A 17,758-nucleotide genomic window follows, 5' to 3' on the forward strand; every position below is an offset into this window, starting at 1 on the left:
GGATTGAGGCTGCAGAGTGGCCTGGCTGTACAAGGTGAGAAAGGGATTCCCTGTTTGCCCCTCACCTTCATGCACACTGACCCCCTTCCTGGGCCCAGTGCCTCCAAATGCTAAGCCTTCTGGAGTTTCTTCAAGGAACAAACAGGGACTCACTTGCACCCCCTATTTTCAGCATTAGGTTGTAACTACCTGCCTTAGTTACTTTCTTTTTTTTTGGAATGGAGTCTCGCTCTGTCGCCCAGGCTGGAGTGCAGTGGCGCCATCTCGGCTCACTGCAGTCTCCGCCTCCTGGGTTCACACCGTTCTCCTGCCTCAGCCTCCAGAGTACCTGGGACTACAGGCGCCCACCACCATGCCCGGCTAATTTTTTGTATTGTTAGTAGAGATGGGGTTTCACCGTGTTAGCCAGGATGGTCTCGATCTTCTGACCTCGTGATCTGCCCGTCTCGGCCTCCCAAAGTACTGGGATTACAGGTGTGAGGCACTGCGCCTGGCCCTGCCTTCGTTACTTTCTTACTAAAAATTCCTGAACTATCTCCTCTGTTGTTGTGTCCTCTCCTGTATTTTTTGTTTATATGAGTTAATACTTTAAAAAATTCCTTTACCTTTGAACTGGCTGGGGAGAGAGATCAGGAAATCAACATAGCCAATCTCCCACTTTAAATTAGATACCAGCTTCCATTACTTATGCCATAGAAATCTGTCCCAAGCCACTGATTTTTTTTTTCTTATTTCTTGCCACTTTATTTTGGCAGGATAATTACAGGGGCATGAGGGTTGTTTTGTTGATTTTTTTGCAGGTTATTGAGAAAGAAGCAAAACATTTTATTGATGAATCTTTTAAGACGCTTCGATCTGCTGAAGCAGCATTTGACATGCTTTTAAAATTTAAGCACATTCGTTCACGGGAAGCTGTTAATCGACAAATGATGATGAAATTTAATGATATTCTTGCACAGTACTGTAAAGAGGTAATTGAAAAATCGATAGCTGCCATAGCATTAAAAATACACTTGGCAAAATGTGAACAATTGAATCCCACTATTGTCTGTCTTTCCCATCTGAATTCAGAGAAACTAGAATTTTCCCAAATTAGCATGTTACGTAATACACGTAACCCAAACAAAGTGGGTTTGTTTATTTAGTGGAGAAATTCGATAAGAATTAAGTATATTATGATTTACTCACATTGTGGTGGGCCCTGTGTGGGTTAGTAATAATCATGGTAGTAATAGTAATCATAGTTAACCATGTCCAAGGATCATATATGTATTTATAATTAACTCAGAACAATTTATCTGGTGCTCACATATCTCAAGTATGGTGTTAGGCACAGAGATAGATGAACAAAACGCGGATTCTGCTTTTAAAGGAGTCAGTATCTAGTTGGAGAAATAGACCAAAAAATGCTTATAATCTGCTGGGCACAGTGACTCATGCCTGTAATCCTAGCACTTTGGGAGGCCAAGGCCCACGGATTGCTTGAGTTCAGGAGTTTGAGACCAGCCTAGGCAACATAGCAAAACTCCATCTCTACAAAAAATACAAAAATTATCCTGGTGTGGTGGCGCACACCTATGGTCTCAGCTACTTGGGAGGCAGAGGTGGGAGGATCACCTGGGCCAATGGAGGTCGAGGCTGCAGTGAGCCATGATCTTGCCACTGTACTCCAGCCTGGGCAACAGAGTGAAACCCTGTCTAAAAAAAAAAAAAAAAAAATGCTGGCCAGTCGCTGTGACTCACGCCTGTAATCTCAGCACTTGAGGAGGCCGAGGCAGGTGGATCACCTGAGGTCAGGAGTTCGAGACCAGCCTTGCCAACATGGTGAAACCCCCTCTTTACTAAAAATACAAAAATTAGCCAGGCGTGGTGGTGGTGCCTGTAATCCCAGCTACTCAGGAGACTGAGGCAGGTGAGTCGCTTGAACCTGGGAAGTGGAGGTTGCAGTGAGCTGAGATCGTGCGATTGCACTCCAGCCTGGGCGACGAGTGAAACTTCGTCTCAAAAAAAAAAGAAAAAGAAAAAAGAAAAAAATGCTTATAGTCTTATGTAGAAGACAAAATGAGAATATGTGGAATGATTAGGTGAGCATAAGGTAGTATAAAAAAAGGCCTAAGGTGGTCTCCTGATGTCTTAGTTTCCCAATGCTGCTGGAACTAATGACCACAGATGCAGTGACTTAGAACAACACAGACTTATTCTCTTATGGTACTGGAGGTCAGAAGTTTGCCACGGGTGTCCCTGGGTTTAAATCGAGGTGTCAGCAGGGCTGTATTCCCTTCGGGAGTCTCTAGGGATGATTCAGTGCTTTGCTTTCCCCAAATTCTAGAAGTTCCTGGTTCCCTTTCATCTTCAAAGCCAGTGGTAGCCACTCTCACTTCAAATCACTCTGACCTCCTTTTCTGCCTCCTCCTTCATGTTTTAGGACCCTCGTGATTACATAGAACCTCCCCAGAAAATTCAGGATAATTTATCTATTTTAAGATCAGCTGACTGACAACGTTAATTCCATCTGCAACCATAATTCCCCTTTGTCATGTAACATTACATATTTTCAGCTTCTGGGGATTAGGACGTGGACATCTTTGGGAGGCGAGGCCATCATTGTGCCTGCCACACCTAATTACCCCCACGAGAGCTCAGACATGCTTCTTTTAAAAACACAGGTCTGGTGACTGTAGTCAGTAACCTAATTATACATCTAAAAGTAACTAAAAGAGTATAATTGGATTGTTTTTATAACACAAAGGATAAGTGCTTGAGGGGATGGACACCCCATTCTCCATGATGTGGTTATTATGCATAGCATGTTTATATCAAAACGTGCCCTATAGCCCATGAATATATATACTTTACCTGCAAAAACTAAAAACTAAAAATTAAAAAAAACCCGAAGGTCTGCCACTGTGGTCATGTCTAGAACAGATTTCCGGATTTCTAATAATTGGATCAAGCCAATATACACAGTGTGCATGCTCTGTAATTGTAAGGCAATTTGGAGCATTGCATATGTTAAAGAAAAGATTACTACAGCCGGGCTTGGTGGCTCACGCCTGTACTCGCAGCACTTTGGGACCCTGAGGTGGGCAGATCACCTGAGGTCAGGAGTTTGATACCTGCCTGGACAACATGGGGAAACACCATTTCTACCAAAAATACAAAAATTATCCAGGCATAGTGGTGGGCGCCTGTAATCCCAGCTACTTGGGAGGCTGAGGCAAGAGATCACTTGAGCCTGGGAGGCGGAGGTTGCAGTGAGCCGAGATCATGCCACTGCACTCCAGCCTGGGCAACAGAGCGAGACTCTGCCTCAACAACAACAACAACAACAAAAAGATTACTACAGAGCATAAGAAAAAGTAGTAAATAATAAGTAAACTGAAAACACTATTCTGCATCTTAGAATATTTTTTGACATTCCACTTTTGGTTTCCTTAAAGATTCAAATCTCATCTTTCTTGGCTAACCTGGCGATGTTTATCACTTACAGAAGCTGTTTGATTGCTTTTCAGATTGACATCATTAATAAAATCTTTGTCCAGAACCTTGAAAATCCACCACTGTATAAGAATCACCCTCCAGTAGCAGGTGCAATATACTGGGAGCGATCTCTGTTCTTTCGGATTAAGCACACCATCCTCCGATTTCAAGAGGTACAGGAGATACTGGACAGTGATCGAGGACAGGAGGTATGTTGCTCTTGCTAGAATTGGCTCCTTTTGTATTTGATTTTTTTTTTTTTTTTTTGAGATGGAGTCTCGCTCTGTCGCCCAGGCTGGAGTGCAGTGGCGCAATCTTGGCTCACTGCAACCTCCGCCTCCCAGGTTCAAGCGATTCTCTTGCCTCAGCCTCCCGAGTAGCTGGGACTACAGGCATGTGCCACCACGTCCGGCTAATTTTTTTGTATTTTTAGTAGAGATGGGATTTTACCGTATTAGCCAGGGTGGTCTGGATTTCCTGACCTCGTGATCTGCCCACCTGGGCCTCCCAAAGTGCTGGGATTACAGGTGTAAGCCATAGCACCCGGCCCTGTATTTGATGTTTTAATCCTAGACTGGCTGCCCTCCCCGATCCCATCCAGGAGAAGCATTAGATCAGGCTGCTGCTGCCATGCAGCACGCTATGTAGAGTGGCCCATTTGAGAAGCAGCTCAATTTCAGACCCATGCCTGTGAGTTAGAGGGTCTTTCTGTTGTCCTTGCATTCATGCTCATAGTAAACTGCCTTTTGTGTTCCTTCTTTTTCTTTTCTTTTTCTTTTTTTTTTTTTAAGACAAGGTCTTGCTGTGTTGCCCAGGCTGGAGTGCAGTGGCACGATCACAGCTCACTGCAGCCTTGACCTTCTGGGTTTAAGTGATCCTCCTGCCTCAGCCTCCCGAGTAGCTGGGCCTGCAGGTGTGGGCCACCACGCCTGGCCCATTTTTGTATTTTTTGTAGAGATGAGGTTACACCATGTTGCCTGCCCAGGCTGGTCTCAAACTCCTGAGCTCAAGCAATCTGCCCACCTCGGCCTCCCCAAGTGTTGGGCTTACAGGCGTGAGCCACTGCACCTGGCCTGTGTTCTTTCTCTTTGGCATCTTAATACACAAGACATCTTCCAGAATGTGGTCATGTGGGCTTCTTCCTGTATTGAATTTTCAGCTTCTTTGGAGGATGCCTACCATCTTTTCAATATGATCTCACCCGCCACCCATGGATTTTTATATGTTATATAGCAGAGGCTGGTAAGCCATTTCTTTGAAGATCCAGATAGTAAATATTTTAGGGGTTTGGACAATTTCTCTGCAACGACTCAACCTGTCGTTGCTGCAATAAAGTATCCCCCAGATAATACGTTTTGAACAGGCATGGCTGTGTCCAATAAAACTTTATTTATGGATGCTGAATTTGAATTTCGTATCTTTTTCTTGAGTTACAAAGCATTATTATTCTTTTGATTTCCTTTTAATCATCTAAATCATTTCCTTCTCTTCATGTAAAAGCTGTTCTTAGTTCATGGGTAGAGACCAAGGCAGTTCATGGGCTGTGGTTTGCAGAAGGCTGCCAGTCAACCTAGATTTCAAGTTATACCAACTGTATTAGTCCATTTTGCTATAAAGAAACTGGGTAATTTATAAGAAAAGAGGTTTAATTGGCTCACAGTTCTGCAGGCTGTACAGGAAGCATAGCCTTCCTGGGAGGTCCCAGGAAACTCCCAATCATGGTGGAAGGCAAAGTGGGGGCAGGTAACTCACACAGTGGGAGCAGGAGCAAGAAAGAGTGAAGGGGCAGGTGCTGCCCACTTTCACTTGAGCAGATCTCCCGAGAACTCACTCAGCATCACCAGGACAGTCCCAAGAGAGGTGGTGCAAACCATTCACGAGAATTCCGCCTTCGTGATCCAGTTGCCTCCCAGCAGGCCCCACCTCCAACACTGGGGATTACAATGCAGTATGAGGTTTGGGAGGACAGAGATCTGTGCTATATCACCATCGCAGACCAACTCTCCAAGCTTTGGGAAAACCTATTGACTTCCTTTTTCAAAATGTGTTTGTATCTAATACTATTTTATATTATATTATTTAATATTATTTAACTATATATTATTTATTATTATATTAACATTTTTTATTATATTTATAATGTATGTATACAAAATTATGTAGAAAGATATGAAAAAATGTTTATATATAATTATATAAAAATGACCAGGTGCAGTGGCTCACACCTGTAATCCCGGCACTTTGAAAGGCCGAGGTGGGCAGATCACCTGAGGTCAGGAGTTCAAGACCAGCCTGGCCAACATGGTGAAACCCTGTCTCTACTAAAATACAAAAATTAGCTGGGTGTGGTGGCATGTGCCTGTAATCCTAGCTACTTGGGAGGCTGAGGCAGGAGAATCACTTGAGCCCGGGAGGCGAAGGATGTAGTGAGCTGAGATCGCGCTACTGCACTCCAGCCTGGGCGACAGAGTGAGACTCCGTCTCCAAAAAAAAAAAAAAAAATTATATAATGTTTATAATAATTTATATATTATATTTATAATTTGTATAAATTATCTGTGTAGAGCGAGATGAAAAATGTTATTTTCAAGGACAAAATGATGGTTGCTTGAATTCTTTGATAGGTCAAACAAAAATATTTGGAAGTGGGTAGGACAATGAAGGAGTATGAAGACAGAAAGTATGAGCAGTGGATGGAGGTGACGGAGCAGGTGCTGCCAGCTCTCATGAAGAAGAGCCTTTTGACCAAGGTGCGCTGCCCACGCCCTCATTCCCGATTGCCGCGTGAGACGATGGCGTCTGCCACATTTTCTCAAGGCTTGATTTGTTGACATTCATGAAGTTGGGTCAGTTTCCAGAATCAAAGACAAGGAAGGGCTAGGGGAGGAGGAGAAAGGAAAGAGTGGAGATGGCACGATGCCATGGCTAGGATGCGGGCTGGAAACGGGCAGCCCTACTGACTTCTTGGGCAAGTGGCTGAACACCAAGCCTCCGTTTCCCCATTTATGAAATGCGTTTTATAAATCAGATGATGTAGACAAGCAAAGGGTTGGTTGAATCATATGTGAAACAGAGCTGACAGCTAGCCATCTTTAACCTGCAGAAAAATGCCATTCCACCTGATTCATCCTCTTCTTTAGCTCTGGGCCCGGCACTTGGCGAATGCTCGATAAACGAACACCTGCCGTTAGGGAGGAAAGATGCAGCCTGGCAGTTTTAGGTCTTTGGTTCCTGAAATCCTGACGTAGGGACCAAAGCAAGTGGAGAGGGCCAGGTGGGACCCCTAGGGAAGAGGTGGGCTCAGATCCAACCAAAGAGGCAACTGCTCCATGTCAGATTTTCCAGTGTTTCAAGGGAAGGCAGAAGGAATTTTTAGGTGAAATTGCTCCATTTTCAAATGCCGGCAACTGAATTGATTCTTCAAAATCTCCGTTCACCAAACAAAATACATATTCCAGCCAGTTCCAGCCAGCACCCCCGTCTGGTGAAGGGCCCAGTGTTGATCTTTTTCATGTTCACTTTTGGTGTGGGTTGTGTTGATCCAACTGTCTCTTGGACTGCCCTGGCCGCGCTGATGGAATGTCTCTTCCACAGTCTTCCATTGCCACAGAGGAGCCTTCGACTTTAGAAAGGGGAGCTGTTTTTGCAATCAACTTTTCACCGGCTCTCAGAGAGATTATTAATGAAACAAAGTACTTAGAGCAGCTGGGGTTCACTGTCCCTGAATTAGCAAGAAATGTTGCTCTCCAGGAAGACAAATTCCTTAGGTAAAAAAATTCTTCTTTTAAATTAGCAGTAAGCTTTTTGTTCTTGGGACCCCTTTACGCTCTTAAAAATTATTGAGGACCCCTCCAAAAGCCTTCATTTTTGTGGATTTTATAATTATGAATTCTTACCACATTAGAAATTGAAGCTAAGGCCTGGTGCTACCTGTAGTCTCAGCTACTTGGGAGGCTTAGGTGGGAGGATTCCTTGAACCTGGGAGATTGAGGCTGCAGTGAACCATGATTGCTCTATCTCCAGCCTGGGAGACAGAGCGAGACCCTGTATCCAAAAAAAAAAAAAAAAGAAGAAAAAAAAATTGAAGCTAAGAAAAGTTTAAAATATGGGGTTGGGTGTGGTGGCTCACGCCTGTAATCCCAGTACTTTGGGAGGCCGAGGCGGGCAGATCATGAGGTAAGGAGTTCAAGACCAGCCTGGCCAGCATGGTGAAACCCCATCTCTACTAAAACCACAAAAATTAGCTGGGCATGGTGGCTCATGCCTGTAGTCTCAGCTACTTGGGAGGCTGAGGCAAGAGAATTGCCTGAACCTGGCAGGCGGAGGTTGCAGTGAGCCAAGATTGCGCCACTGCACTCCAGCCTGGGCGACAGAGCGAGACTCCATCTCAAAAAAAAAAAAAGAAAAGTTTAAAATAGGGATCAACAATAGTAAACCTATTTCATGTAATATAAATAACGTCTTTAATGAGAAGTAACCACTATTTTCCAAAAAAGAAAGTTAATGAGAACAGTGATGTTTTAAATTTCTGCAAATCTCTTGATCAAGGTTGGTCTTGATCGAGACCATGGTCTTTTGTAATCTCTTGACCGCAAAAGCTTTTGATGAGCTTAAAGGTGCTCTCCTCAGGTTTATGACATTCCTGTCATGTGCAGGTACACAGATGGGATACAGCGCATGTTGGATCATTATCACATGCTCATAGGAACGTTAAACGATGCGGAGTCTGTGCTTCTCAACGATCATTCCCAGGAACTGCTCCGAGTGTTTAGGTCGGGATATAAGAGGTTGAACTGGAACTCACTAGGTAACGTCATTCATCTATTGATTGCCTTTTAGACTTGGGATGCAAAGTAATTCTTTTAGGTTGTTTTATTTGAATTACCATTTTCATATGTTTATAGAGACAATTAACAATTTTTGAGGGTTAAGAAATACAAGTTGCGGAACTTAGAACTGATCTCCAGGCTGTCGTTGGGATGAAGATAAGAGGGGTGACATTTTCACACTCTGCAGACCCAAAGCACATTTCTCCCAAAAGAAGGTCACCTTTACTTTAATTTTTTTAATTAAAAATGTAATTTGGAGGTAATTATAGATTCACATGCAGTTGTCAAGAATTACGACAGAGGGAGCCTTCGTACCCTTTAGTCATTTTCCCTAAGTACCAACTTCTTGCAAAACTAGAAGATCACAACCAAGATACTGACATTGATACAGTCGAGATAGAGAGCATTTTCAACACCGCAGCGAGTACTGTCAAGGCCACTTCCCTCCCATCCTTGCCCTCTCCTTAATCCCTGGCAACCATGAATCTTTATTCAATTTCTGTAATGTTGTCATTTCAGAGTGTTATATAAATGAGATAACACATAGCCCTTTTTTGATTTGGCTCTTCTTGCTCAGCCTAAGTCTTCAAAGATCTGCCCTTGTTGTATGTGTCAACAGTCTGTGGATTTTCGAAGCATACCCCACGGTATCAACGTACGATAGTTTGTTCAGCCTTTCACCTTTTGAAGGACAACTAGGTTGTTTCCGGTTTTGGCTCTTACAAATAAAGCTGCTATAAACATTTGTGTACAGGGTTTTGTGTGAACAGGAGTCTTCACTTTTTCTGGGATAAATGCCCAGGAGTGCAGTTGCTGAGTTGCATGGTAGTTGCATGTTTAGTTTAAGGTTGTTGTTATTGTTGTTTTGAGATGGAGTTTCGCTCTTGTTGTCCAGGCTGGAGTGCAGTGGGGCAATCTCGGCTCACTGCAATCTCCACCTCCTGGGTTCAAGCGATTCTCCTGCCTCAGCCTCCCGAGTAGCTTGGATTATAGGCACCTGCCACCACTTCTGGCTCACTTTTGTATTTTAGTAGAGACAGGGTTTTGCCATGTTGGCCAGGCTGGTCTTGAACTCCTGGCCTCAAGTGATCCATCCGCCTTGGCCTTTCAAAGTGCTGGGATTACAGGTGTGAGCCACCACGTGTGGCCTTTTTTTTTGTTTTTGTTTTACTGTCATGCTGTCTTACAGGGCGGCTGTGCCATTTTACATTTCCATCATCGATATATGAGTGACTCGGTTTCTCTGCATCCTGGCCAGTTTTGCTGTCACTTTTTTTTTTTTTAATTTTGGCCGTCTGATAGCTGTGTAATGACATCTCATGGTTCTGATTTGACTTCTGTAATGGCTAATGGTGTTGAGCATCTTTTCATGTGCTAGTAAGCACAAATATGTCACGTGTACGGCCTCTTCAGCAACACGTCTTTTTATGTCTTTTGCCTATTTTCTAATTAGATTGTTTGTTTTCTTTACTGTTGAGTTTTGAGCATCCTTGGTATACTCTAGATACTCGTCTTTTATTGGATGTGTGGTTTGCAGCTATTTTCTCCCACTCTGTCGCTTGTCTTTTCTTTCTCGTAGGAGGGCCTCTGGTAGAGCAAAACCTGTAAATTTCAACTAAGTCCGGTGTATCAATTTTTCCTTTAATGGGTTCTACTTTTGCTGTCAAGTCGAAGAATCATAAGTTTTTTTCTCTCCTTGTGTTTTGTTTCTAAAAATGTTATAGTATGATGTTTCCCAGTGTAGTCTGTGATCCACTTTGGGGTTTTTATTTTTATAAAGTGAGACCGATCGTAAGTACTTAGCCCGAGTTTACTGTTCATGTTCTTGCTGTTCATCTAAGCTCCAGGCCAGAGGAGGCTGCGGGCAGGTGGTGCAGAGTGGAGGTTCAGGGAGCTCCAGCAGTGAGAAGACAGCTGGGCTTGATAGTCCCTTTCTCCCCATGGTGTTCCAGCCAGGACCGTGCTAACATTTGAATAGAAGAGATGCATTGCTTGGTTGATTCTGGGCTCAGGACTCCTTGTCCCAGTCCCTTAGGGTTCAAAGTGGATCTTTGCCACCCCAAAGACCCAAGGGGTTGGAATGAGCAGGGTCTTTCCTGCAAAGGGATGCCAGTATTAACATCACAGACGTTAGTGGGGGGATGTGGAAAGACAGAGTTGGAAGCCAAATGTCTTTCTTTCTTTCTTTCTTCAAAGGTATTGGTGACTATATAACTGGTTGCAAACAGGCCATTGGGAAATTTGAGTCTCTCGTCCACCAGATTCATAAGAATGCAGATGACATTTCTTCCAGGCTGACATTAATAGAAGCCATAAATCTCTTTAAATATCCAGCTGCTAAAAGTGAGGAAGAACTCCCAGGTAGATCTGACTTCTGGGTTCTCCAGTTATGGAATTAATGAGAAACTATATTGTCTATACATACATGTGCATATATGTACCTATAAATATACATATGTATTCGTATGTTCCATGAATGGCATCAAACCATTTCTAATGCTCTCAGTCATTTACTTGAAAGAATCATGGGTAGCTATGACTTTTTGTCATGTTTTATATATTGCTTAGTTTAACAAATTCATGTTTATTTGTTTTTGTTTTGTTTTTTTCTGAGACGAGGGCTCCCTATGTTGCACAGGCTGGTCTTGGACTCCTGGCCTCAAGTGATCCTCCCACCTCATCTGCGAAAGCCTGTGGTACTTTGTTGATAACTTTGTAACAGCAAAGCTAGTTGTATTTTTTATGGGCTCACATTTACTTGTTAAAGAAAGATACTTTAGGCAGGGCTCGGTGGCTCACGCCTGTAATCCCAGCACTTTGGGAGGCTGAGGCAGGCGGATCACAAGGTCAGGAGATCAAGACCATCCTGGCTAACACGGTGAAACCCCGTCTCTACTAAAAATACAAAAAATTAGCCGGGCGTGGTGGTGGGCACCTGTAGTCCCAGCTACTCGGGAGGCTGAGGCAGGAGAATGGCATCAACCTGGGAGGCGGAGCTTGCAGTGAGCCCAGATCGCACCACTGCAGCATTCCAGCCTGGGTGACAGAGTGAGACTCCGTCTCAAAAAAAAAAAAAAGATACTTTAAGTGGTCTTAGACTAGTCAACAAGGAATTCAAGATATGTCAACAAAGAATTGAAGAAAAACAAGATTGCCCAAAGGTATAAAAGCCACTGGATGTGCGTAACTGGTTGTCATTTATTTGTTGCTTAGTGTGTGTTCCGATATTGACTTATGTACTGCTTTGGGCTGAGGTTGGAGGCTGGTTTTGGTTTTTTTAAGACACACAGCTCATGTTTGGATTGCCTTTTGAGTGCTGTCCTTCCCTGTGTTCGTGGACAGCTCTAACAGACATCTTTCTCTCCAGGCGTGAAGGAATTTTTTGAACACATTGAGCGAGAAAGGGCCAGAGACGTGGACCACATGGTCCGGTGGTATCTTGCCATTGGACCACTGCTGACCAAAGTTGAGGGCCTGGTCGTCCACACCAACACAGGCAAGGCCCCCAAGCTGGCCTCCTACTACAAATACTGGGAAAAGAAAATTTATGAGGTCCTGACAAAGCTCATCCTGAAGTAAGTTCATCTTGTTGCATGTTTTAAAATGGTGTGTGTAGATTAAAACAGTTGACAAATATGGACAGTTAGAGGGGGTGGCAAGGTAGAGAATGAAAATCAGTTGGATGGTCAGAGGCTTTCTGGCAGAAGGGCACTCACAGAATGGAGGGATGACCTTCATGATCTTGTTAGGCCCCTCAACATTCCAAAAAAGAAAGGATCCCTCTCCCCACTTCAACTGTCTGAAAACCATTGTGAGCCTGTGTTCAGCTGGCAGCAGAGAATCGCTGTCACTCAATATTGGCCAGAATCCCAGAGGACTTCCTTGTTCATGTTGAGAGTGACAGACGTGAAGGACACATGGCCTATTCCTTGCTGATTTCAAGTCAACCCCTAGTTAGCGCGGTCTGTGCGTGTTGAATGCCTGTTTCATGTGCCAGCCTCTGACACGCCAGACTCTGTCCCTTCCCTCCTGGGCCTCACCCTCAGCAGCTCAGCCAGACCAGCTGGAAGCTGAGTGCCTGGACCCCATCGCGTTGGTGGCCCACAGACTGTTCTGGGGTGTGAGGCTGACAGTTTAGGATCATTCTAGGAAACCAGCCTGTGAAATCCATCACCGTTACCGTCACGTCTATATTGTCAAGAGTAGTGTTCATTTTATCACGCAATGTCTTCCTTATGAAGGGGAACTCCAGAAGAAATGACTCTAGTTCCTTCTTTGACCCCAGCCTCACATTTTTCTCTTCTTTTCTTTTTTTTTTTTTTTTTTTGTTTGAGACGGAGTCTCGCTCTGTCACCCAGGTTGGAGTGCAGTGACACGATCTCGGCTCACTGCAAGCTCCGCCTCCCGGGTTCATGCCATTCTCCTGCCTCAGCCTCCTGAGTAGCTGGGACTACAGGCGCCCGCCACTACGCCCGGCTAATTTTTTGTATTTTTAGTAGAGACGGGGTTTCACCGTGTTAGCCAGGATGGTCTTGATCTCCTGACCTCATGATCCGCCCACCTCGGCCTCCCAAAGTGCTGGGATTACAGGCGTGAGCCACTGCGCCCGGCCACCCCGCCTGACATTTTTCTTTTTCGTTGTTTGCTTTCATTTTCTTGTTTGGTTTTTAAGTGATACGGACTCTATGGATTGTTGACTTCATAGCTTTCCCTTTCACGTTGGCTGCTACGAAGCTTAGAACCAAATTTGTGGCCTAAATGCAGCAAGTGTGTAGGTATCTATGATTCACATTTTAGTCTCATCTGAACACATAGGAAAGCTCACCTTGCACCATGTTCTGTGCTGGACTCTTTCCAATTCTCATCCCTGTTTTACAGAGGAGGATACAGAATCTTGGCAGGTTAAGTGACTCGTCCGGGACCACACAGCCAGTAAGAGAAAGGGCTGGGATTTGAACCTGGGCAGTCCGACTCCAGTATCATTTCCTGAAATGGTGTCTGATTAGTGTCTTCTTCATTCCTTACTTTACCTCACTTTGATTTTAGGATCTCTTACCGCAGTTAAAGTATCTTTGTGCGCTGCTAAAAATCTCTTTTGGAATAATACACTGAAAAATAAAACAAAAACCTTTGGTCTTCTTGTTTTCTGGACCAAGTTTGGCAGACTTCTCTAAGTTGATCCTTTAAATAACTCTGTTTTCTGTGTATTTCATTTATTCTCTGTTACTACTTTTAATTTAGATTCCTAAAGCAGTCCCTTACATGGAGCTACCTCTTATAGTGTTTCCCTTACTAATATGCTATATATTTTTTTTTTTTTGAGACGGAGTCTTGCTCTGTTGCCCAGGCTGGAGTGCAGTGGCGCAATCTTGGCTCACTGCAACCTCCGCCTTCTGGGTTCACACCATTCTCCTGCCTGAGCCTCCTGAGTAGCTGGGACTACAGGTGCCCACCACCACGCCCAGCTAATTCTTTTGTATTTTTAGTAGAGACGGAGTTCCACTGTGTTAACCAGGATGGTCTCAATGTCCTGACCTCGTGATCCGCCTGCCTCGGCCTCCCAAAGTTCTGGGATTACAAGCGTGAGCCACCGCGCCCGGCCCTGCTATGTTTTCTCTTGATCGATTTATTAACTCATTCATTCATTTGTTCATCCATCCATCCATCATCCATCCATCCATCCATCTATTCATTCACTCATCCATCCACACATTCATCCACACATCCATCCATCCATCCATCCATCCATCCATCCATCCATCCATCCATCCAAGGTTGAGTAAAGCCTGCCCTGTGCTGCCTGTTGGATTAGACTCTGGTCACAGACAAGGCCCCTGTATCCTTGCAGTTTCTCTAACCTCATAGAGAAGGCAGGACACAGGGAAACAGACATAAAAGAGATGAGTTCTGTAAAAGAAATAAAGCAGCCTAGTGTTCTGGGGAGAGAATGGAGATGCTGCTGTAATTGGGTGGTCAAGAAAGACCCCGGAAATTCCACGTTTTAGTAGAGACCTGAAGATGAGGAGTGAGCTGAAAGGGGGAAGAGCTTTCTGGGGGAAGCCAAAAACTGCTGTGAAGACCCACAGGTGGGCCTTTGGTCAGTGGAAGAAACAGAAAGAAGGAAAGATGAGATTGAAGGAGGGGATGAAGCTGGAGAGACTGGCAGGGGTGGATCAGGTTACAGGGAGCCTGGGAAGCCAGGGAGCTTGCATTTTATCCGACAGCCAAGGGAGGCTGCTGGAGTGTTTTCAACTGGAGAAAGAGGAGGAGAGGGAGGGAGAGAGAAACAGGGAGAGGGATCGAGAGAGAGAGGTGGAGAGAGAGGGAGAGGGGGAGAGAGAGAGAGATAAGGAGGGGGGAAGAGGGAGAGAGGAAGGGAGAAGCCTGGAGAGGGAGAGAGAAACAGGAAGAGGGAGAGAGAGAGGTGAAGAGAGAGGGGAGAGAGAGGAGACAGAAGGGGAGGGAAAAGGAGAAGGAGGGAGGGAGAGGGTGAGAGAGGGAGGTGGGGTGAGAGGGAGAGGGGGAGAGAGGAACAGAGAGGAAGAGGGAGAGAGAGAGGAGAGAGAGAGAAAGGGAGGGAAAAGGAGAAGGAGGGAGGGAGAGGGTAAGAGAGGGAGGTGGAGTGAGAGGGAGAGGGAGAGAGAGAAGGGAGGAGGGAGAGGGAGGAGTTAGATGTTTTTGTTTTGTTTTGTTTTTTGAGACAGGGTCTCACTCTGTCACCAAGGCTGGAGTGCAGTGGCATGTTCATGGCTCACTGCAGCCTCAACCTCCCTGTCTCAAGCAATTCTCCCACTTCAGCCTCCCGAATAGCTGGGACCACAGGCGTGTACCACTATGCCCAGCTAATTTATTTTTATTTTAGAGACAGGGTCTTGCTGTGTTGCCCAGGCTGGTCTCAAACTCCTGGGCTCAAATGATCCTCCCACCTCAGCCTCCCAAAGTACTGGGATTACAGATGTGAGCCACTGCGCCCCGCTAGATGTTTTAAAATAGTGTCTCTGGCTGCCATGTGAATTACTGGATGGGGGTGGGCCGGCGGGGGGAAGCAGGGAGACTGGGCTGGAGGTTGATGAAGTTCCATCCCTGGGTGTCACATCTACTTTCATCCTGGAAAGGATGGAGCCAATGGGGCAGGCTGGGTGGGGATGTGAATGCTCCTTTTTCCTTACCAGAGTTGAGCAGGTTTTGGAAGTCATTATTAACTATTTTCCAACCAAAAGGTCTTCAGTTTTCCAAAAGTGGAAATGAACTGTTTGTAAAAATTTAGTGCAAAAAAAGAGTATTTTAAGTAAGACTCACTCCAGCCTGTCTAGGACAGCCTCGCAGTGTGCCATTGCCTGTACCTGTGATTTTTGTGGCCCTGGTCATTTCCATCAATTGCTTGGCGTATTTCACTGTAGTGAGATACACTCTGAGTCTTTCTCATCAACCCCTCTTAGGAACTTGCAGTCTTTTAATTCTTTGATCCTTGGAAATGTCCCTCTGTTCCACACTGAAACCATTCTGACGGCACCTGAGATCATCCTTCATCCCAACACAAATGAGATCGACAAGATGTGCTTCCATTGTGTCCGGAATTGCGTGGAGATCACCAAGGTGAGAGCGGAGGTGCTTGTGTCCTTGCTCAGACGGCATCTCAGGATGCCTCCGCCTCCCAAAGTGCTGGGACTATAGGCGTGAGCCACTGCCCGCAGCCCAAGGTGGAATTCTTGACTTCCTGCCTTGTGACTCAGTCATCCCCCAGTTTTCCCCACTTCAGGAAATGGCACCAACATCAAACCAATTGCTTGACCCAGAAACTCGTCCTTGTTTCTTCTTCTCTCACCCAGCCCTGCCCAGCTCACATCAGTAAGTCCTCCAAACATACCTGCCATCTGTCCTCTTCTCTCCTGTCCCCCCAGTACCTTCCTATCCCAAGTGGCCATCACCCCTCTCCTGGACTGTTGCAGTGACGTTCCATCAATCCGTTCTCCACCACCGGTGGTCAGAATTACCTTAAACAAATACAAATCAGGCCAGGTGCAGTGGCTCACGCCTGTTATCCTAGCACTTCGGGAGGCTGAGGTGGGAGGATTGCTTAAGCCTAGGAGTTCCAGACCAGCCTGTGCAACATGGTGAGACCCCCCATCTCTACCAAAACTGAAATTAATTAGCTAGGCGTGGTGGTGCACACCTGTGTTCCTAGCTACTTGGGAGGCTGAGGCGGAGGATTGCTTGAGCCCAGGAGTTCAAGGGTACAGTGAGGTATGGTTGCACCACTGCACTCCAGCCTGGGCAACAGAGCAAGACCGTGTCTCTAAAACAACAACACAACAACAACAACAACAACAACATATCATTTCACGTCATCCCTGTTGTAAACTGCCCCCACCCACCCCATGACTTAATTACACTTGGAACATAATCCAGATATCTTTGTGTGGTCTGTGAGGCCGCCATGCTCTAGCCCCTGGCTGCCTTTCTGATCTCAGTCCTATGAGGATCATGCTCCCTCATGCTGCAGCTTGACTGGCTGCCTGGTTGTGCCTCCAGCAGGCACCATGGGTTCCTCTTGCAAGGATCTCCATAGCTATTCCCTCACCTGGAACATTCTGCTCCCCTGACCTTCTTGTCCTCTCTCTCCAGTCACCCCCTTCCCATCTTCCTACCACGTACCACTCTCCGGCCTTTTCTTTTTCCTTGCTTATTTATCTATTGATCCTTTCAGGCCACTAGAATGTAAGATCCATGGGAATACAGACCTTGAGTGTTTTGTTCCCTTTAGAATCCCCAGCACCAAGAACATCTGGCACATAGTTGGTTCTCAGTAAATGTATGTTGAATGAACATCTGCTGGCAGAAAACCCAAGGTTTATGTCTTACCCCAAACTGGAAAATAGAGTTGTCTTTGTGGGTATGGGGCATCACCCCCCAGCACACTGGCATCTTCCTCTTCACTTGGCTTGCTCAGCAAGTCAGACATGTTTCAGGCATTTTTAGGGGCATAAAAATAAGTATAGAAATCAGAATAGGGAATTTCATTTCACCATACTTAAAAATTGATGAATAAGGCCAGGCGTGGTGGCTCCCACCTGTAATCCCAGCACTTTGGGAGGCCGAGGCGGGTGGATCATGAGGTCAGGAGATTGAGACCATCCTGGCTAACATGGTGAAACCCTGTCTCTACTAAAAATACACACACATACACACAAAATTAGCTGGGCGTGGTGGCGGGCACCTGTGGTCCCAGCTGCTTGGGAGGCTGAGGCAGGAGAATGGTGTGAACCCAGGAGGCAGAGCTTGCAGCAAGCCGAGATTGCGCCACTGCACTCCAGCCTGGGCGACAGGGCGAGACTCCGTCTCAAAAAAAAAAAAAAAGATGAATAAACGGTACATGTTTTATAATCCATGCTAAGACAGTTATTTATTAAGTCTCTGTTACATAAATTCTCTTATAGGTGCTGTATGTT

At 45.4% G+C, this 17,758-nt stretch overlaps 1 protein-coding gene across 1 annotated transcript in view; it reads left to right on the plus strand.

Annotated features, from left to right (window-relative positions):
• DNAH10 (dynein axonemal heavy chain 10) overlaps positions 1-17,758 on the plus strand; it is a 171,685-nt gene that overhangs the window by 30,100 nt on the left and 123,827 nt on the right. Inside the window, exons 12-19 of the mRNA XM_019038458.4 lie at positions 801-971; positions 3,513-3,689; positions 6,105-6,230; positions 7,075-7,247; positions 8,136-8,287; positions 10,506-10,670; positions 11,677-11,884; positions 15,749-15,905. Of these exons, the coding sequence (XP_018894003.3) occupies positions 801-971; positions 3,513-3,689; positions 6,105-6,230; positions 7,075-7,247; positions 8,136-8,287; positions 10,506-10,670; positions 11,677-11,884; positions 15,749-15,905 (1,329 nt within the window). The remainder of the gene's footprint in view (positions 1-800; positions 972-3,512; positions 3,690-6,104; positions 6,231-7,074; positions 7,248-8,135; positions 8,288-10,505; positions 10,671-11,676; positions 11,885-15,748; positions 15,906-17,758) is intronic.

Source organism: Gorilla gorilla, chromosome 10 (genome assembly GCF_029281585.2).
Source record: "Gorilla gorilla gorilla isolate KB3781 chromosome 10, NHGRI_mGorGor1-v2.1_pri, whole genome shotgun sequence".
Classification (NCBI taxonomy): Eukaryota; Metazoa; Chordata; class Mammalia; order Primates; family Hominidae; genus Gorilla; species Gorilla gorilla.